This window comes from Hyperolius riggenbachi, chromosome 4 (genome assembly GCF_040937935.1).
Source record: "Hyperolius riggenbachi isolate aHypRig1 chromosome 4, aHypRig1.pri, whole genome shotgun sequence".
Classification (NCBI taxonomy): domain Eukaryota; kingdom Metazoa; phylum Chordata; class Amphibia; order Anura; family Hyperoliidae; genus Hyperolius; species Hyperolius riggenbachi.
In genome coordinates, this window is record NC_090649.1 from 445,447,197 (window position 1) to 445,469,336 (window position 22,140).

The 22,140-nt window shown below is 44.9% G+C and overlaps 1 protein-coding gene across 8 annotated transcripts in view; it reads right to left on the reverse strand.

Annotated features, from left to right (window-relative positions):
• Positions 1-22,140, reverse strand: part of MDGA1 (MAM domain containing glycosylphosphatidylinositol anchor 1) — a 561,871-nt gene that overhangs the window by 148,077 nt on the left and 391,654 nt on the right. For all 8 annotated transcript variants that reach the window (XM_068232696.1, XM_068232699.1, XM_068232695.1 and 5 more), the window contains 2 exons: positions 20,817-21,146; positions 14,477-14,770 (listed from right to left, as the gene is read on the reverse strand). In XM_068232696.1, the coding sequence (XP_068088797.1) occupies positions 14,477-14,770; positions 20,817-21,146 (624 nt within the window). The remainder of the gene's footprint in view (positions 1-14,476; positions 14,771-20,816; positions 21,147-22,140) is intronic.

The window sequence follows — 22,140 nt, forward strand, 5'->3', positions numbered from 1 at the left end:
TAAAGTTCTAAGTGTACCCGAGGCGACATGTCACATGTCATATTAATAACCAGGCTGTTTTACTTGCTGTTTTTGCTGCCTGAAAGAGTTAATTTCTGGGCATGGAAGTGACAGCTTCTGTCTTGTTGGTACCTTGCTGGGAATATAGTAAACATCACTGATAATCAAATTACAGCCATAAAAGTTTTCCTGGCAGAATACAACTTCTGAGGCAGAGGGAGAAAAGATACATGAACTATTGACCTTTTCCTAACTCTGGGACACTTAATAGGCTGCCACTGATTAGAGACAGTAAAGCATGTAAAGTAGATGTACTTTGTAAATATTTAAATATAAAAGAAAACCATGGGATACTTAAAACTTTATTAGGCGTAAGAGGATGAATATAATTATCTCATCAATTTATTTTCACCTCAGGTTCACTTTAAGGACTGTTTACTTTTTCACAGAGGCAGCCAGGCTCAGTTCATCGCCACATCCCTCCTCCGAGTCTTTTGTTACGGCAAAAACAAATCCATTCTATCTTTGTAAAGATGAACTCCATCCTCACTGAAAATATTATCCAGCTGTGGAATCCGTCCAAGTCCCTGGCCGCGCCATCGATTTCTGCTGTAGTGAGTTCTGGGAAGATTCATTCGCGAAAAATGCTGAGGATTGGCCAGACTCTGACAGGCAGTTCCTGTGTGGCCGGCAGCGTGGAGGATCGGAGGAGGCGAAGGCGCCCGCGCTTATCATCAGAACGTTCCAGGCCGCACGTTCCTCTCGCTGCCGAGATACACCAGGCAAACCCTAATGAAGTGTCTGCACTGGAGAGACCCGTCTCTATTATCCAAGACAGGCGAGAGCGCCACAAAGCGACAGGTGACTTGTTAGCCGAGAGATCCCTTAATGGACTCATCAGAGGGTGCGTTTCCCGGCTCCTGGGTCAAGGAGCACGGAATGATGAAGAAATGATGAAGGCAGCGTGTGGGGAGGCGCTAGTGCGGTTATATCCGCGGTAATGAGGGACTCGGGCCACATCAGCCTCACCTTCGCAGGAGATGCCTGGCCGCTCTCGGCGGATAATGGAATTTTATTGTGTTTATCACAGTGAAGAGATCTGCGACTGGTAACGAGGGGGATGAAGAAGGAGTCATGGCCGAGGCACAGGGACAGGGCCGCGACGCCTCTCTCATCACGCCTTGTGATGTGCAAGGATCAGGAATAATGGACGCCGCCAGAGAAATAGAGATAAGCACCCTTCAGCGCTCTCCTACCGTCTCTCAGAAGTCCCGCATTTATTTTCACATTCGCGCAATGTCAGACACTAAAGTCTACAAGGCCTGTTTACAGTGATGGAATAATATCAGTTTTATGGAATAGGCAATTAACCTAAATGATCTCCACTTTTCCAAAGAGGTTGCCAGTTTCCTATGATCGCCACTTATGTCAGTTATCAGCATTTTGTCAGATTTCCACCTTGGAATGGAAAGATCCTGGGTTTTGTGACAATTACCATATTTATAAAGTGGAGATCAGCATGATCTTCACATTATAGATTGTTAAATAGTGTTTGGCAGTTTGAAAGTAGAGACCACCATTGCCTTCAACAGAACAGAGGGGAGAACAGTTAGGAATGGTACACTTTATAGAGAATGTATGTGTGCATCAAAGTAAAAACCAAGTTTGGCATGCAAAAGCAAATGCATATTTGCATGAGCCAGGCGCGTCTCACCCACCAGGCAAGTATAGGCGGTTGCCTGGGGCGCCATGAGGTGGTGAGGCGTCATGAGGTGGTGAGGCGCATTCCCCCGCCGCTGCTACCGTGACCATGGTTTTTTTTTGGTTTTTTTTTATATTATATTATCTCCCGACTCAGTCCCCGGTGCTCGGCACGCTACCATGTGCTCAGCAGTGCCTCCACCTCCACTTCTCCCCAGCCAATAGAGCAATCAATACTGCTCTTCTCTGCCAGGCTCCTTCTTTAAAGCCACGCCCCTTCTTCTCAGTAGCCAGACAGGTAAAGTGTTTACCTCGTGTGGCCCAGCCTTTAACTCCGCCCCACGCCAGTCAAACCAGGAGCCAGCGGCCAGCCAGCTTATGCCCCCGACAGTCTTACCCCCCACCTGTGTCACTGGCTGCACACAGACACTGGAGCGAGACAGCCAGTGGACAGATGCAGTCACAGAGAGAAGAATGAGCAGGGCCAATAACATAATAAAAGAGGCCCTACATGGGATTTGTGGCAATCAAAATACATTTATTATGGTATTTGTCCTGTAAAAAATATTTAACATTACGTTCAATCTATGAGGTGGCTTGGATGCTGATTGGCTAATGCCCTCTGGTCAAGTTGCAGGGCAAAGTATTGTAGCTAATGTGAGGATTGGTCGGCAGGTAGGCTAAAGGTAATCTGCCAGGTGTTGCTGGGGTCTAAACATTGTTGCAGCAGCCAATTAGGGGTAAGTCCAGGGTATAAAGGAAGGTCCCGTTCAGCCTCAGCTCGCCTTTAGTCCAGAGCGGTCTGGGGAGCTCCCCACCCACCCTTCCCAGGTTTAAAGGAGAATTTCGTCGTGGTCAAGCTTTATTGGTTCTTCAAGTCACACGGAGAAGTGTGGACGAGCTTTGTGAGGGGTCCTTTCGGAAAGTTGAAGTCTTTGAAGTGGGCTGAACCGTAGTGGTGGACCACAATGATCTGCTGATTTATATGTTTTATTGATTGTTGAAAAAGTTTATATTATTCAATAAAGTTATTTGGACCTCTTGAGTTTTTAAGATAACCAATAAAGAAGGCCACGGCCATTTTAATGCCAACTTGGAGGGTCTGGTGTGTTTTTATTTATAAGTTAAGAATTTAGTATTTATGTAAGTATGTATTTAAGGTATTGTCTACAGTCCCATGTGATGTGTCCGTGTTGGAGCCCCGCCCCCGCACAAGACAGCAACACAGCCCGGGAGAAGGGAAGTTTCTGCTCCAGAGTAGTGATGATAAGCTGCATGCACAGGCAGAAGAGAAGGTATGCAGGCAGGCTGCTAAGAACACTTCCTGTCCTGTGTGCAGACTCTAAGTACTGTTATAACTGCTAGAATGTGCCCTGCTCTTTTGATACTAGAGTTTTCTTTGAAAGCTGGTTAGGCTGTAGGCTGGTAAAGCTGTAAACCTGTGCTTTAGTGCTTTGCTGTCTCTTCCTCTCCCCTCTCTGTTCCTCTGCCCCCTCTTCCATCTTATGCTGTCTCTACCCCTCTCTGTTCCTCTGCACTCTCTTCCATCTTATGCTGTCTCTCCCTCTCCCCTCTGTTTCTCTGCACTCGCTTCCATCTTATGCTGTCTATCCCTCCCCCTCTCTGTTCCTCTACCCCCCTCTTGCATCTTATGCTGCCTCTCCCTCTCTACTCTTTCCCTCTGCTCGGATTACGTGTATTTTCTGGTGAAACGATTCCTCATTACGATTATTTTCTGACAACGCTGCCCCATTACGATTATTTTCTGGTGAAACGCTGCTGCCCTATGATTAATTTCTGGTGAAATGCTGCTGCAATAAGTGTATTTTCTGGTGAAACGCTGCCACCTTACAAATATTTTCCGGTGAACTGCTGCTGCAATAAGTGTATTTTCTGGTGAAACACTGCCACAGTACGATTATTTTCTGGTGAATTACGATTCTGAATTACGATAATTACTATTATTTTCTGATGAAACACTGCCGCATTATGATTATTTTCTGGTGAAACGATGCTGCATTATGATTATTTTCCTGGGGGGGAGGGGCTTGGGGGGGCGCCACAGGTTTTCTCGCCTGGAGTGACAAAATGACTAGAGGCACTCGCCATGAGCTATGCCTCATGATAAGCCAATTAGGCCAGATTTGCAAAGCCAGATTTGTTAGGGTTAAACTTGGTGTTTGAGCACGCATACATTTTCTTGTTCCAAGCATTTCCTCAGTTGTATCCTTTAGAGGCAGGTGGTGGATGACTTGCTCTAGGTGGTGTGAGACCTGGGGTGAGCTGTCTGCCCCTGTCCTACCCCTACTTCGGAGTGTTGTGTGTAAGCCAGCTATGAGCTCCAAAGCTTGAGTGACCCATGCTTCACTCCTTTCCCATGTAGTGCCCCCAAGTTAATGCACAAGTAGCAGAAAGCAATGGACGTTAAGGTAAGTGCCTGTTTTTGATATTGGGAGGTGGGTGCGGGAGGCCCCCCCCCCTCCCCCCCGGCGCTGGCCACGCTTGGGGGAGTCACCTGCGCCACCCAGCCTCCCCCTCAGGGGTGTCGCTGTGGTTCCCAGGCAGTGAGAGAGCCTGGGGCCCCGCGGCCCCCCGGTTGTATGGGGGCATTGGGAAGCCTCCCCGTGGCGCTCCTTGATAGTGCTAATGTAGCATGAACTTATTCCCGCAGGGCAACCGCTTTGCGGTATTGGTTTTTGACCCTGCATAGTTTGGCATGCGAAAGCGAATGCATATTTGCATGAGCTATGCCTCATGAATAGCCAATTAGGCCAGATTTGCAAAGCCAGATTTGTTAGGGTTAAGTTTGGTGTTTGAGCACGCATACATTTTCTTGTTCCAAGCACAGTTAGGAACGGTCAGAAATGAAAAATTGGACCAATCAGAGAATGCAGAATTGTACCGCAGTCATTGGAATATCACAGAAATTTTAGGCGAACCACAAGACTCAGGAATACTCAGTAGTATCCGAGTCTTGTGATTGGTTTAAAATTACCACAGCAATCCAATTTTCGTGGAAAAATTTTGCATTTTCTGATTGGTCCAGTGCTTCCGAATTCTGAGATTGGGCTAAAACTCCAGAGTTACGGTAATTTCCAATTGGAATTGCTGATTTCCGATTGGAAATTTCAATTCCGCAGAATCCGAATGATCATCCCTATGTTTGTCTTCAGACACTAGTACTTTTGGTGCAGAGACTGACGCCTTAAAAAATGACAATTTGTGACCAACAGAGACCCTTATTTTTTGCTACTAACTGTTCCCCATTTGTGATCCGAAGTTGCATTTGTTTAGGGTAAATTATCAAAGCACTGACCACATGGTTTGGGCATGTTGATTGCAATTTAACTGTTGTTGTTTTTTTGTTTTAAACCAAGAATTTTCTATTAAAGCACCAGCCTATCCCAACGCTCAACAAGATGGACTTTGCAAAATATGGACTTTAGCAGCAGGAGACCATCAATAGTGCCTTTGATATAGAAAAATAGGAAAAGACGCCTGTGGGCCCTTGCCACTGTGCTCGATCGTTCTCAAATTGGTTTGAGGAACATCAATCAGAGTTTAGCCTGCTTCCATGGCTAGCTCAGTCCCCTAACCTCAAACCTATTGAGCGTTTTTGGGACAAAGTCGAAAGATCACTTCAAAGCTTGGAAACGCCACCATTCAATCTGACCCAACTTCCATTAAGTCAGCTTGGGTCAACATTCCTTAAGCAACGGTATCAGCATCTTGTTGAGTCCAATCCAAGAATATCGGCTGTGATCAGAGCTAAAGGGTGGATCAACTCGTTATTAGAAGGTGTCTCTAATTTATTTTGACCACTCAGTCTATAAAGGGTTAGAAACTGAAAAACCTCCCCAGTTAGGGGTGGCTCTCAATATGGTATAGAAGAACATATGTTTTGTTTTTTTCCATGTATATTGAAGAATAAGTTTGGCGAATTCTGTAAACATTATTGATGGGAGTGGCATGGGGAGCATCCTAAAACAGTATAGAACTTTAGGGAAAACTATGTTTTAAAGGATGCAATTTTCCCAGCTACAGGAAATTCAAAAGAAGCCAAGTGAGTGAAATCCTGTTTCATCTTATTTGGTATGTAGGGGAAATTAGCAGAATAAAGGTCTTTGGTACAGCTAGGAATATGAATTCCTAAGTAGGGAATGTGAGACTTCGCCCAGGGAAATGGGAGCTGAGGAGATTGCGGACTTAATTTCTGCAGGGCTCTTTCACACTACAGGCAGCGGTGAAAGGCTAAAACGCTGCGTTTTGGCTGCAGGCGTTTTCAAGGCGTTTTAACGCCTATACATTACAATCAATTGTAATGAGAAACGCCGCGGTAGGCACAGAAAAAGCGCCTGGGAGCGTTGAAACGCAACGCTCCAAAACGCGGCGTTTAGTGTGAATGGTAAATTGAAAGTCTATGGACTTTCTTTTACCTAGGAAAACGCCAACTTCGGCCGTGGCGTTAAAACGCCGAAAAAGCCCTCTGGTGTGAAAGGGCCCTTAGAAATATTGATGCCCATGAGCAAGAGTTTGCTTTCATTTGCCTTATAAAGGGCAGCTGCAGAAAACAGGGAGAATGTCTCATAGATACTGTATGTTGTAAGCAAAGGATTTGGTTTGTTACAGTTAAAAGCACTTCGTCCACAAATAAGGTGATCTTGGGGGTTAAAGGGAACCTGAGATAACAAAAATTGGTGTATTTATACTTACCTTGGGCTTCCTCCAGCCCCATGGCGATCGTGGACTCCATTGACGTCCTCCCTGACCGCTCCATTGTCTAAGGCCTTGTTTCCATCTGTGCGCTTCTGTCCGCTTTTCATCAACATGTATCAATCTGTAACATTGATGTGCTGATAAAAAGCGGCCAGAAGCGGATAAAAGCGGCCAGATGGAAAACAAGGCCTAAGGATCACCTCCGGTATCGTCTTCAGCTGCCGTGTTCTACGCCTGTGTAGCCAGGGCGGACACGGCCGGGCAGACTCAGAACACCATGACTGGCCCCGACTTTAAAAGATACCGGAGGCGATCCTGGGACAACATAGTGGCCAGGGAGGAAGATGGCGAGGGAGCCAATGGTCCTCATGGGGCTGGAGGAAGCCCCAGGTAAGTATGAATTAGGCACAGTGTACCATCTCAGGTACACTTTAAGGAATTAATAATGAGTCCTTGGATGCTTGTGTTAGATTGAACATTCTCAGCTCAGGTCTCCATAACTAACACAAAGAATAGGGGAGATAGGGTCACTCTTGTTGGATTCCGTTAGTCATATTGAAATGTTTAGAGATAAAAGCATACACATTAAAGAGGAACTCCAGTGAAAATAACGTAATTAACAAAAGTGACGCTACTTGCTTATTTGGCAGTTGGAAACAGCTCTTATTTCCCACAATGCAGCAAGGCTCCCACAGTGTGATGTCAGCACCCTGGTCCTGACATCACACTGTGGGAGGGGTTTCAACACAATATCAGCAATACAGAGCCCCATGATGATCCGTTTGAGAAAAGGAATAGATTTCTCATGGGAAAGGGGGTATCGGCTACTGATTGGGATGAAATTCAATCCTTGGTCACTGTTTCTCTTTAACACAGGCCAATGGGGATTTGTAGAGAACCATTTCTGTAATCTGACTTGTGCTTTTAATGACAATCAGGGATGGGGATTGTTGCAGCCATCTGGGGGTGACCTGGGGGGTTTTAGTATGTTAATATGGTTAAAAAGGAGTTTACAGTCCTATTCAATTCCCCCAATAATGGAGCGATCAGCTACATACTTCCATCTCAGCTAACAAGCACAGGGGTCTTTTAACAGACCCCTTGCCCATTTGCCAGAAGTTTAAAATTAAGTTGATAAACCACATGGTAGGACAACTGAACTGAAAGGAATATGGAGGCTGCTATATTTGTCTTTATTTCCTTTTAAACAATAACAGTTGCCTGGCAGCCCTGCTGATCTATTTGGCTGCAGTAGTGTATGAATCACACACCTGAAACAAGCATGCAGCTAATCTTGTCAGATACGACAATAATGTCAGAAAAACCTGATCTGCTGCATGCTTGTTCAGGGTCTATGGCTAAAAATATTAGAGGCAGAGGATCAGCAGGACAGCCAGGCAACTGGTATTGCTTAAAAGGAAAAATAAATATGGTGGCCTCCATATCCCTGTTGCTTCAGTTGCCCTTTATTAAAGCTGTTGTCCTTCAGAGTCTTATCAGTACAATAAAGGTATAAAGGCTGTGACCAACTTGAGCTCTTTTAGGCTCATTTTAGAATCACTGGTGATTGCCAGTGTTTTAAAAAGTGACAGGCTAATGAAAGTCAATGGAGGCAAGCCCACAGGAGAGATTGCGATTATGAAATCACTTTTCAATCACTGAACAAAAGTGATTTTGCAAAGATTTCTACCCAACCCCCCTCCCCCCGCTAATCGCAATTGCTCTGCAAACGCAGGCAGTACAATAAAATCAATGTACAAACGCAAGCAAAAACCTCCAAGAAAACAACCATGCTCGGTATGGGCAGATGCCATGACTTTAATTGACAACGCATTTTGCCAGTCACTGCCGGATTCCTCGGGGAAAAAATAGTCATGTCTTCATGTAAAGCTGACAAGAAGTCAGACGACTCATGGAGACTTACACGCTATGGCGATGCGGTGCAATGGAAGCAGCGAAATTGACGCAAGCCCGACGCAAACTCTGCAGTGCTTTGCTCCATGATCCATGCCTTTCGCACCGACAATACAGCAATGTAAATCCTGATCATGGTGGTGGTACGCATGTGCAGAGTGATGGTAATCCAGGGTCCAGCAGGGAGTACGTCACTGAACAGGGGACGGCACTATCAGGGGCGTAACTAGGAATCGCCGGGCCCCCCTGCAGAAATTCTGAGCGGGCCCCCCCTCCACCTGGGCCCGCTCAGGGCCATTTTTAGGGGGCTGAAGGGGTCGCAGCATGAGGGGAAAGCTTGGTAGTACTTCAGTGGGGAGGGAGGACGGTCTCCCCCCCCCCTCACCTCGGGCTCTCCCCTCTGCGCTCCCCTTTAGCATTGAATAGTGCGTATGCAGGCGGCGGGCAGCAGCAGATACATAAGGGATGCAGCCCCTGCGAGAGTAGGGGCTGCATCCCCTATTGTTACGCCCATGGGCACTATGCATATTACCCTGTCACAATCAGGGTAAAATGCAAAGGGGAAATGGTGCGGTGCGATCGCCCTGCCCCAAACTCTCCTGCGGCAGGACGATTGCACAGCACAACAGTAGAACTAGCCTCAAGCAGTGCAGAGGACATCTAGAAACAGACGAGCAGGGTGCTAAGCTGGAAAGAAGCCACAAATACTTTGAAATAAAATATTACGAGAACTATATACAGGGCCCATTCTAGACTTTTTGCTGCCTGAGGCAAACTTGTGAGGATGCGCCCCTCCCTTCTGCTGCAGCAAATGAAACACTGCTGCTCTCCTGTCTCCCCCCTCCTCACTCACTGTCAGACTCCTCACACAGCACAACAAGCTGCTTTTCCCAAGGATGATCTCTTCACCTCACTCACTCTCCTCTCACTTCTCCTCCTATTCTGACTGCTGTTAGTGTAAACACACAGTACAAACATGCTGCCCCTGTAATCTCTGCGCCTGATGCAAATGTTTCAGCTTGCTTCATGAGAGAACCGGCCCTGGCTATATAGTTTATGGACTCCAATTTACACTACTGGCAAACAGGTAAGGGGGATTCTCTCACGGCTGGTTGGGGCCTTCACCTCCCACAGATGATTCCGAATATTCACGGTTTTGTATTCCACGGCTGAAGGGCGGTTTAATAACGCTGCAGCTTCTTCTGCCATCCAGACTGCACTTTCCGCTCATGTCTGCAAAACCAAACTAATCACAGCCTAAATTCCACCCCTGATAATAACAGCAGAAGAGGAGCTGCGGCTACAAATATCTCATATTTACTCCTACAAATGATGCCGTTCTGTAATTAAAATTTACTTAGTGTCCAATAAACGTTATAAACAGACAGCTGGCTACGAAGAGGATCATACTTCATCAGAAACCAATTAAAGCCTGCAAATATTTCCTCTGCGAGGCGGCATCCGCCATTATTCCACCGCCGTCCGGAGAAACCGCCAGCTAAGCCTGGAGGCCATTTATAAAGATCAGGGGGTTCCGGGGGAGGGTCATCTGATGCAATAAGTCTGGCTACACTCACAGTCATGGATAAAGTGGGGAAATGCTCCTCAAAAGAAATGTCGCTGGAGGTTAAAGTGAACCCGAGGTGAGAGCGATATGGGGGCTGCCATATTTATTTCCTTTTAAACAATACCAGTTGCCTGGCCGTCCTGCAGATCCTTTGCCTTTAATACTTTCAGCCATAGACCCTGAACAAGCATGCAGCAGATTAGGTGTTTCTGACATCATTGTCAGATCTGACAAGATTAGCTGCATGCTTGTTTCTGGTGTGATTCAGACACTACTGCAGCCAAATAGATCAGCAGAGCTGCCTGGCAACTGGTATAAAAATAGCAGCCTCCATATCCCTCTCACCTCGGGTTCACTTTATTAAAGTAGTGCATTGACTAAAAATGTTTTAGCTGTGGAGGAGGGGGATTCTCAGACCAGGAATAAATAATTGTTGTATTAAAGAGGCAATGTAGTGATTACAGTAGAATGCAGTCAGTTATTTAGGATACCAACTTTTATGGTAAATTTCCTGGTTTCAGCATCAGAAACACTTCCTATAGCTATATGCTGCTGTGTATTTGTATTTAGCCCCGCCCTCCCAGTGATCCTTAGCTTAGGCTGATTAGCTATGTGGAATTCCACCCCCCCCCCCAGAGCATTCTGGGAGACCAGGTATATTTTGTACTGGCATCGGAACTCTCAGTAACCAAACATTCCGCAGAGATCACCTGACGTGACTAAAGATGTCTCAGTCAGTGATAAATTTCAGATTGTGATTCGGGGAGAGGAAATATTTTTACACCTGCAAAACCCAGACTAACATTTATAAATGAATATTGTAAAAAATAAGCAATTTTATTAATTACATTATCTTCACTACAGTTTCTCCTAATAATGAGATTCCTCCTATACCCCCCCCCCCCCCCCACACACACACACCTACTCAAATCTGTAGTAATAATAATGATAGTAATTAGTGTTGATCGTAATGTGTAATTTCACTTTCGGGTAATTTTGCGTAAATTTCACAATAGCAATCTTAAAGAGACACTGAAGTCTCTTTTTTTTACCTGATTTTATGCTTAAGTCCTCTTCAGCATTAAATTCGATTCGCTGCATTCCCGCAGCAGAACGAGTGATTTAGAGCAGAGTGCAAAGTTCCACGACTTTAACCACTTAATGACAAGCTGACTTATAAAAACGTCCTGCTAGAGCCTCTTAATGGCTCCAGGACGTTGTTATAAGTCAGACAGTGCTGCTGCCGCTGTGCGTGTGCACGTGCGCGCTCCTGCGTGTGCGCGTGCATTCCTGTGCACGTGCACGTAAAAATAGTGAAAAAAAACAAACAAAGAAAAAATACACCTTTATTTCCAAATACTATATTGTCACCATACTTTGTACTAGGGACATAATTAAAGTCTTGTGACAACCAGAACAAATAGGCAGATAAAATGTGCGGCTTTTATGCACAGTAGCAGTGTTTATATTAAAATTATAGGGGATGAAATTGGAGAAATAGGGTATTTTTTCATTTTTTCCTTGTTTTTCCCTTTGCATAGAAAATAAAGTAATTACTGACAACAAATATCAACCCTAAAAAGCCCAATTGGTTGTGAAAAAAACAAAATATAGATCATTTCATTGTGATTAGTAGTGATTAACCTGCCTGGCGTTCTGATTCCCGCGGCCCTGCGGCCACGGGGATGTTTTTCACACATTTTTATTTTTTATTTTTCATGTAGCTAGCCTAGCGCTAGCTACACGATTCCCCCCTCCCTGCGGGGGCGTCCCTCCCACCCCTCCGATCGCCGCCGACACAATGGCCCGTCCGAAAATCCCGTTATGAACGGGATTTCCTGGAGGGCTTCCCCTGACGCCATTGCGACGCACGTCATGACGTCATCGACGTTGTGACGTCACAGGGAGACCCGATCCACCCCTCAGCGCTGCCTGGCACTGATTGGCCAGGCAGCGCACGGGGTCTCGCTTGGGGGGACCCTGCATCGCGGCGGGTAGCGGCGGATCGGCGGCGATCGGGTAAGGCACGCAGCAAGCAAAGTGCTTGCTGCGTGTTTTTTAAAAAAAATTATTCAAATCGGCCCAGCGGGGCCTGAGTGGTCACCTCTGGCGTCTCTGGACGAGCCTAGCTCATCCAAAACGCTAGAGAGGTTAAGCTACTGGCAAATGAAAGGGATGAGCACTGAAAAGTGAAAATCACTCTTGTCCGTTAGGGTAAAAACGCCTTTGGGGTGAAGTGGTTAATTGCGGGTCGCAGTTTTTGCTGCCCGGGGGAAGCAGAGCATTGCGCAGAAGCTCTGCCTCCAGTCCAGTTAATCTCCGCCTCTCCCCACCCCTCTCAGTGAAAGAAGACTGAGAGGGGCGGGAGAGGCGGAGATTGTCGGAGATTGACTGGAGAAGAGGCATAGCTACTGCACACAGCTCTGCCTCTATCAGGAAAAAAGGAATATGCAAGCCCAGAACTTGGCTGGGTTTTTTCTATACTCTAAATTAGAGATGGCCCGAACCTCTGATTTTCGGTTCGTGAACCGCGAAAGCGAACTTCCGCAAAAGTTCGGTTCCCGCAAACTTCCACGAACCGCCATAGACTTCAATGGGGAGGCGAACTTTGAAAACTAGAAACACTTATGTTGGCCAGAAAAGTGATGGAAAAGATGTTTCAAGGGGTCTAACATCTGAGTTTTTGCATGGATGAGTGGGATAGACACCAAAAGTCCCGGGGAAAAATCTGGATTTGATGCAAAGCAGCGTTTTAAGAGCAGAAATCACATTGAATGCTAAATTGCAGGCCTAAAATGCTTTAAAACATCTTGCATGTGTATACATCAATCAGGGAGTGTAATTAGAGTACTGCTTCACACTGACACACCAAACTCACTGTGTAACGCACTGCAAACAGCTGTTTGTGTAGTGATGGCCGTGCTGGACTGGTGCGCACCATGACAAGAGTGCAGGCCGTGGTGGTTTTCAAGCCCATATGGTCGCCGGGCTGTGGTAGCTCAATGATAGGACAACAGTGACTGTCCAGCTGATCAAATTTGGTCTGTCCACAATGAAGCAACAACCTTATTATCTTGGGTGTGATGGGTATTACAAAGTGCATCTGTCACACACACACAGGTAGTCACTGAATGTGCTGGGCCTGGCAGTGGCACACACAGTAGGAATTACCAAGGCTGTCTACGCAACACAAGTGATTGTGGGACACACACACACACACACACTCACACACACACACAAAAAGATCACAAGAACAAGATTAGCTCTCAAAAGAGCTGTTGAGGGGTGCCTTTTTAGCAATAAGAATCAGCAAGGAGCAAGCTAACAAGCCTATAAGAGCCTAACTAAGCTTTCCCTATAGGTTTCTGCACAGCAGCTCTCCCTTCTCTAATTACTGCAGGCACACAAATGCCTTTTATAAGGGTGGGTGGGGCTCCAGGAGGGAGTGTAGCCTGATTGGCTACAATGTGCCTGCTGACTGTGATGTAGAGGGTCAAAGTTGACCCCAATGATGCACTATGGGGGCGAATCGAACTTCCGGAAAAGTTTGCGGTTCTCCGCGAACGCGAACTACGGAAGTTCGCCGGGAACCGTTCGGACCATCTCTAGTCTAAATCACTCGTTTTGCCGTGGGAATCTGGCAAATCCACTTAGAATTTGATGCTGAGGAATTAAGCATAAAATCAGGTAAAAAAAGAGACTTCAGTGTCTTTTTAATCATAATTACTATTTTACATGCATGCAATCTTTATTTCCCTTAATATGTGTGAATTATGTTCCAAAGTGGTTTGAGTATATTTTGTATAAATGGGAATTTGTACATACATTAATATTTTATACATATTAATTATGAATAATAGTATTATTAAATATTAATCAATATATTAAATATTATAATATTTTGTACAATTAAGGAGTCAGTACAAAATTATACATTCTTAATCTTGAGCACAATTAGTTTGGCATTAGTTTGAAATTTTGCATTATGATTTTGCACTTTAATTGCAGATTTTGCAGCGAAATTACTACTATTCAAAGCACAAGCTCATTGATAATAGCAATGCTGGCTTTGTAGTTGCTATGGTAACGCATACTGCACACTGAGCTGGACAGAAGCTGTACCCGCACTGCACACTGAGCTGGACTGAAGCTGTACTCACTGCACATTGAGCTGGACAGAAGTTATATTTGCACTGCAGACTGCACACTGAGCTGGACAGAAGCTGTAATCACACTGCACACTGGGCTGGACAGCAGCTGTACTCACACTGCACACTGAGCTGGACATAAGCTGTACTCACACTTCACACTGAGCTGGACAGAAGCTGTACCCGCACTGCACACTGAGCTGGACAAAAGCTGTACTCACGCTGCACACTGAGCTGGACAGAAGCTGTACTCACACTGCACACTGAGCTGGACAGAAGCTGTACTCACTGCACATTGAGCTGGACAGAAGTTGTATTTGCACTGCAGACTGCACACTGAGCTGGACAGCAGCTGTACTCACGCTGCACATTGATCAGGACAGAAGCTGTAGTCACACTGCACACTGAGCAGGACAGAAGCTGTACTCACACTGCACACTGAGCTGGACAGAAGCTTCTCTGGGCCGGATGTTGAAGCCATTGTACCGCGCCGTCTGACACTTATAAGTCCCGCTCATTTCCCGCGTCACGTTCTCCAGACGCAGTTTTCCATCAGGCGTTTCCACCACGGTTTCACCGTTAGGGAAGGTGGCCTCCTTATCTGCCCGCGTCCACAGAATGGGGGGCAGTGGCTTCCCCCGCACCTCACACTGCAGCTCCGTGTCGGAACCCTCCCGCACTATGATATTAGATCGATCCTTGGAAACGCTGAGGGTTGGAGGCACTACAAGAGATAAATAATAAAACATGAAACTAACACTAATAAAAAATAACTAAACCAAAAAAATCATAAGAGTATTATTATTAAACAGTTTTTTAGCCAGATTTGCCAAGATGGCCGACTACAGCTTATGCTAGGAGTGGAAAGTGTTAGAGAGTACTCAGTGATATCATGGAGAACCACAACCAAGTTTTTGTAGAAGGTTAAATCATTTTCATAGTCATTCATTTTCTGAAGTCCTGCAATGCATGCTGGGATCTGTAGTACGTAGACATGGGTACATTTCCTGCTGGGGAGAGGTACGTACTACATGCATTGTGGCTAGGAGTGCACTACACAGGAGGAATCTTTAGTGAACCTAAACTCAAACGCATATGGATTTTTACTTTTAAATAATATCAGTTGCCTGCCTTTCCTGCTGATCCTGTGTCTTTAATACTTTTAGCCACAACCCTTGAACAAGCATGCAGCTAATTCAGTCTGACTTCAGTCAGAGCACCTGATCTGCATGCTTGTTGAGGGCCTGTGGCTAAAAGTATTAGAGACACAGGATCAGCAAGAGAGTCAGACAGCTGGTATTACCGGTATTTAAAAGGAAAAATCCATATCCTTCTTAGTTTAGGTTCCCTTTAAGTATTTACAGTATATAGCACCAACATATTACGCAGCGCTGTACAGAGTGCCTAAAATCTAGTGTATGACCGCCTGACGATGCGTCACCAAAATATCTGGAGTCCTGGAGCTTCTCAGCTGAGTACATTGTTTGTCTCCTTAACCCGCCTGCTGGAAGCTGAGCTGTTGTATACCATCCCCACTTCCCCCAACATGGCAACAGGCACAGCACCTCTGCCTGGCACTTGGCCCCCAAAATGGTACCCGAGGGATCATGTTCTGGTCCCTGCAGATGACAATAATAATGTGTGTGCACACTTTTAAGCCTGGTACACACCATGCAATTTCCCATCAGATAGATGGGTCGAATAGATAATTTCCGAGAGGTCCAATCTGATTTCCGATCGATTTGCATAGAGGTGATCGGAAAATCAATCAGAAAAATGATCGGTAATCCGATCGGATGCGTGTCTATCACCCTATCTATGTGATGGGAAAATGCATGGTGTGTGCCAGGCATAAGGAAACAAAATAGTACTTTTTTTCTCAGACATCAGCCTTGTCTTAGCCCGGACTAGAAAATATTGACTTTACAGCCATGCTCCTGTGTTCCTGGGCATATGTTTACTGCCAAAAAACACATAGGAGAAAAACAGGGGTTTCCCCCTTTAAATTAGACAATGCACCAACACTACTGTAAATGCAACAGAAAAATCTTTATTAAGCCAACAATTGTAAAAAAAAACAAAAAAAAAACAAGGTATGACTACCTGGCCTCATATATCTCAATATATACAGTGGAGGAAATAATTATTTGACCCCTCACTGATTTTGTAAGTTTGTCCAATGACAAAGAAATGAAAAGTCTCAGAACAGTATCATTTCAATGGTAGGTTTATTTTAACAGTGGCAGATAGCACATCAAAAGGAAAATCGCAAAAATAACCTTAAATAAAAGATAGCAACTGATTTGCATTTCATTGAGTGAAATAAATTTTTGAACCCCTACCAACCATGAAGGGCTCGTTTCCACCATAGCGAATCCGCATGCGGCGCCGACATGCGGATTCGCTCGGTACATTGTAGTGGCCGGGGCTGTTTCCATATGTGCGGCGTGCGGGAGCGATTTGGCGGCGGGCCAAATCTGCACGACGGGACCCACAGAATTCGCCTGCGTCGGGAATCCATGCGAATCGCCGCTAATGTATTTAATAGGAAAAACGCATGCGTTTTTAACTTGCGTTTTTACCCGCGATTCGCGTGCGATTTCGCACCTTTTTCAATGTTATTTTGCCCTGGCAGAGTCATGGTTAATTTCGCATGGCACCCTGCCATGCGAAATCGCACGCGAAATCGCGGGTTAAAACGCATGCGGAAACGCATCCGCATGCGTTTTTACAAGCGTCGGGATGCCGGCGAAATCGTGTCGCAACAGTGGAAACGGGCCCCAAGAGTTCTGGCTCCCACAGAGTGGTTAGACACTTCTACTCAATTAGTCACCCTCATTAAGGACACCTGTCTTAACTAGTCACCTGTATAAAAGACACATGTCTACAGAATCAATCAATCAAGCAGACTCCAAACTCTCCAACATGGGAAAGACCAAAGAGCTGTCCAAGGATGTCAGAGACAAAATTGTAGACCTGCACAAGGCTGGAATGGGCTACAAAACCATTAGCAAGAAGCTGGGAGAGAAGGTGACAACTGTTGGTGCGATTGTTCAAAAATGGAAGGAGCACAAAATGACCATCAATCGACCTCGCTCTGGGGCTCCACGCAAGATCTCACCTCGTGGGGTGTCAATGGTTCTGAGAAAGGTGAAAAAGCATCCTAGAACTACACGGGAGGAGTTAGTGAATGACCTCAAATTAGCAGGGACCACAGTCACCAAGAAAACCATTGGAAACACATTACACCACAATGGATTAAAATCCTGCAGGGCTCGCAAGGTCCCCCTGCTCAAGAAGGCACATGTGCAGGCCCGTCTGAAGTTTGCCAATGAACACCTGAATGATTCTGTGAGTGACTGGGAGAAGGTGCTGTGGTCTGATGAGACCAAAATAGAGCTCTTTGGCATTAACTCAACTCGCTGTGATTGGAGGAAGAAAAATGCTGCCTATGACCCCCAAAACACCGTCCCCACCGTCAAGCATGGGGGTGGAAACATTTTGCTTTGGGGGTGTTTGTCTGCTAAGGGCACAGGACAACTTAATCGCATTAACGGGAAAATGGACGGAGCCATGTATCGTGAAATCCTGAACGACAACCTCCTTCCCTCTGCCAGGAAACTGAAAATGGGTCGTGGATGGGTGTTCCAGCACGACAATGACCCAAAACATACAGCAAAGGCAACAAAGGAGTGGCTCAAGAAGAAGTCATGGAGTGGCCTAGTCAGTCTCCGGACCTTAATCCAATAGAAAACCTATGGAGGGAGCTCAAGCTCAGAGTTGCACAGAGACAGCCTCGAAACCTTAGGGATTTAGAGATGATCTGCAAAGAGGAGTGGACCAACATTCCTCCTAAAATGTGTGCAAACTTGGTCATCAATTACAAGAAACGTTTGACCTCTGTGCTTGCAAACAAGGGTTTTTCCACTAAGTATTAAGTCTTTTATTGTTAGAGGGTTCAAAAACTTATTTCACTCAATGAAATGCAAATCAGTTGCTATCTTTTATGTAAGGTTATTTTTTCGATTTTCCTTTTGATGTGCTATCTGCTACTAATAAAATAAACCTACCATTGAAATGATACTGTTCTGAGACTTTTCATTTCTTTGTCATTGGACAAACTTACAAATTCAGTGAGGGGTCAAATAATTATTTTCTCCACTGTACATATGATACACTGCTACCCCAAATACATTAGAATCGCTGAAATCTGCAAAAAAAACTGGTCCTAAAAATAGGAGTGTCCATAACTCCCAACTGTCCCTCTTTTGGAGGGACAGTCCCTTTTTGGGGAACCATTCCCCCTGTCCCTCTTTCTTCCTCATTTGTCCCTCTTTCAGGACTAATGTACAGATCTATGTAAATATATGTATTTTTCTAATACAAAAATGTGTTTAATTGACTATAAACTTTATTCCCATCCTTTACATTTATATATTTCTTATTTCTAATTGTTACAATGAAGAAACATGTCCCAGGATAGAAAGGACCAGTTTGGTTTGAATTATATTAAATAACATATTTTTCTTATGAATACTTTATGCATTGCATGACTAGGGGTGGTGTGCCAGGGGCATGTTTAGGGGTGTGGAAAGGGCGTGGCTTAAAGAGACACTGAAGCGAAAAAAAATATATGATATAATGAATTGGTTGTGCACTATGAATAATTACTAGAAGATTAGCAGCAAAGAAAATATTCTCATATTTTTATTTTCAGGTATATAGTGTTTTTTTCTAACATTGCATCATTCTATAATATGTGCAGATTACACAACATTCAGCATTCAAAATGATTCTTTCAGAGCAGTCTGTGAACTAATGACTTCTCCTCTGGCAGAGAAAAAGTAAATAGTTCAATAACAGTTGAGATAATAAAAGTCAGAAAACAGCCCTCTCCACGACTTTGAAAGTCGTAGAGCTTAATGGCTTTTTTGCATATAGATAACAACTGGAGTTTCTTAACTCTTCCTGCACTGGAAACAATTAGACTGATGTATCTGATCTTAATGTTTTATTTCTTATCTGTACTACACATACAAATCATAGTATCATAATTTGTTTTTCGCTTCAGTGTCTCTTTAAGTGTCTCTCTTTATTATCTCAAAAAGTTGGAAGGTATGGGAGTGTCACATCTGATATGTAATAAATAATAATCATAAAATGTGGTGTGACACAGGACCGGTGAAGTGGAGACCTAGCATGAAATAAACCTCCTAAAACAAAGTCAGCATTTATCTAGACAGGTTAGATGGTGTGCGTTTACATAAGTAAAGTGCATAGTTCATAGCAGCAAAACCAACATACAGTAGATAAAGTGCATAATCTCTGAATATCTCATATGTGTCAAAAATATGGTCATACATTGATTTTAATTGTTTTTAACAAGTGTAGGCTTAATGGTCATACCTTGATTTGAATTGTTTTTAACAACTGTTGGCTTAATAAAGATGTTTCTGTTTCATTCACAGTAGTACTGGTGCCCAGATTGAATGGGACTGGGCTCAGGACAGATCCTTGTGGTACACTGCTGTGAACATCATCCTATTCTGAACACTTCCCATTAACAGTTAATGTTTCTCATTTCTTCTTCTATTCACTAGTCCTTTTATCCAGGTAACAATGTGAAACACTGTTGCAAAATTAAATTATAACTAGCACCTTAAAGGGAACCAGAGACGAAGCACCCTTGTGTATTTTACCTTATAAATCAGTGGGAACATGACAGTAAACACCTAGGGCTTGATTCACAAAGCGGTGCTAACTGTTAGCACGCCTGTGAAAACCCTCTTACCACGTCTAAACAAGCTTTTTGCGCATAAAACTTAACGCGCGCAAAACTTTATGCGCGTAAAACTTTACGCGCGTACTGCACAGAGCACAGGGCGCACCGCGCGAAGTGCCCATTAAAGCCTATGGGAGTTAGCGCGCGTAAAACTTTGCGCACGTAAAACTTTACGCGCGCAAAGTTAGCGCACGATCTGATTGAGAAATCCAGTGCTAACCTACTTAGCACCCTGGTTAGCGCGTCTAAAGACTTTAGACGTGCTAAGTAGGTTAGCACCGCTTTGTGAATCAAGCCCCTAATCTGCTCTTTGTTTCATTGTTCTCTGTTTAATCTGACTGTTATCACCTCTGATAAGAATCCCCCACTGAGCATTCAGTCTGGCTTTGCTACGGAAAGATTATAGCTAAGTCTGTCTTCTCTGGTGTCTTTTCAAGCCCAAGCCTGCCCCCTTGTGGCTCTGCTATAATGACTCAGCTATAATCATTCCCAGCAAAGCCAGACTGAATGCTCAGTCCGGGATTCTTATCCCAGCTGATAACAGACACTTTTATCAGTGAGGATGAAACAGAGAGCATGGTAAGTGTTTTCTCTACTGTTCTTACTGATATATATAGTAAAATATATGAGGGTGCTTCGTCTCTGGTTCCCTGTAAAAGCTTATAAAGTATTTAGAACTGACTTTGTCGCCTCATAAAACTGCTAACTGTTGGTTATATATGACCTATAATTCAAGCAACTATTGTTTTAGCTGACTCAGATTAGATTATTTTCTGCTGTATAGTTTGTATCTAATCGTGGCAGTCATTTAATTTGCTGAATAATTCCAGAAGTAGGAGTGGCAATCAAATGTGGACATGGCCTCGCATGACTGCCTTGTGGGTCATTAAATGCAGTTTTACAATTTCTGATTAGTAGCCCTTTATTATTACCAGCCAGTCTGCAGTGTGGCAGGTACAACTCCTTATAGGCAGTCAGAATGTCTCACCTGTTTCTGCAGAGATATTAATATCGCTGCTGCTCAGGGTCACGGGCAGATTTGGTAAAGAGGCTTCACACATGTATGTGCCGTAGTCACTGAATCGCAGTTCAATGATCTCCAGGCTGCTGGTGACAGGGGCCATTTCCGGATCATTCTTGGTGATTAGAATCCGGTCGGACGGCTTTATCGCCCTCTGGTTCTTGTACCACGCGTACTGCACTTTATCCTGTGGCACTGCATCCACGTGGCATGACAGCTTGAGGTCCTGGCCCAGTTGGATGCTCTCACTCTCCTTAATGACATCTGGTGTGATCTGGTAGGTGATATTTCTCATGTCTGTTCAAGGGAAACGAAAAAAAAAACAATCATGCTAATATAATTATCCAAGGATTAGATTTTTTTTAAATTTAAAATTAAAGTAACGGATTCTAGTTGGGAACACAAGTAGGGGTGGCCAATAATTCCGGGCTGATGCAGGAATATGCAAATGTATGCAGCTTGAAAATTGACCAATTAAATTCCACTTTAACGGGCTCCAATTGGTCAATTTTCAAGCTGCATCCATTTGCATACAAGAATTGCATAATCCTGCATCAACTGGAAATGATTGGCATCTCACTGACAATCACGAGAGATATAGGTGGATATTTTATTGGCTTTTGTCTTGGTCTTGGTGTCAGCAACCCAATCTCAATACATCTGACTTCTGTACAGGGGGGGCCAGAGGACACAACACTGATGCTCTGCAAAGGTAACCATACACTCAGGGGCGCCTCTAGCCATTTTGTCACTCAATGCGAGAAAACCTGTGGCGCCCGGACAGAGGAAGGCGCAGGGGACAGAGGTGGCAAATGGGGACTGAAGAGGCACATGGAGACAGAAGGAGGCATAGTGGGACTGAAGGAGGAATAGGGGGGCAGAGGTAGCACAGGGGGACAAAGAAAGGCACAAGGGGACATAAGGAGGCACAGGGGGACAGAAGGAGGCAGGGGTGGCACAGGGGGACTGAAGGAGGCACATGGAGACAAGAGGCATAAAGGGAGACAGAAGGAAAAACAGGAGGTCAGACATGGCACAAGGGACTCAAGGAGGCACAAGAGACTCAAGGAGGCACAAAAGGGACAGAAGGAGGCACAAAGGGGGGGGGGGGGGATGTACAAGGCACAGAGGTACAAGGCACGGAGGGACACAGTGGCAGCTGCCTGCAACTTATGCTAAGCAGATGCATTAAAGGGATACTGTAGGGGGGTCAGGGGAAAATGAGCTGAACTTACCCGGGGCTTCTAATGGTCCCCCGCAGACATCCTGTGCCCGTGCAGCCACTCACTGA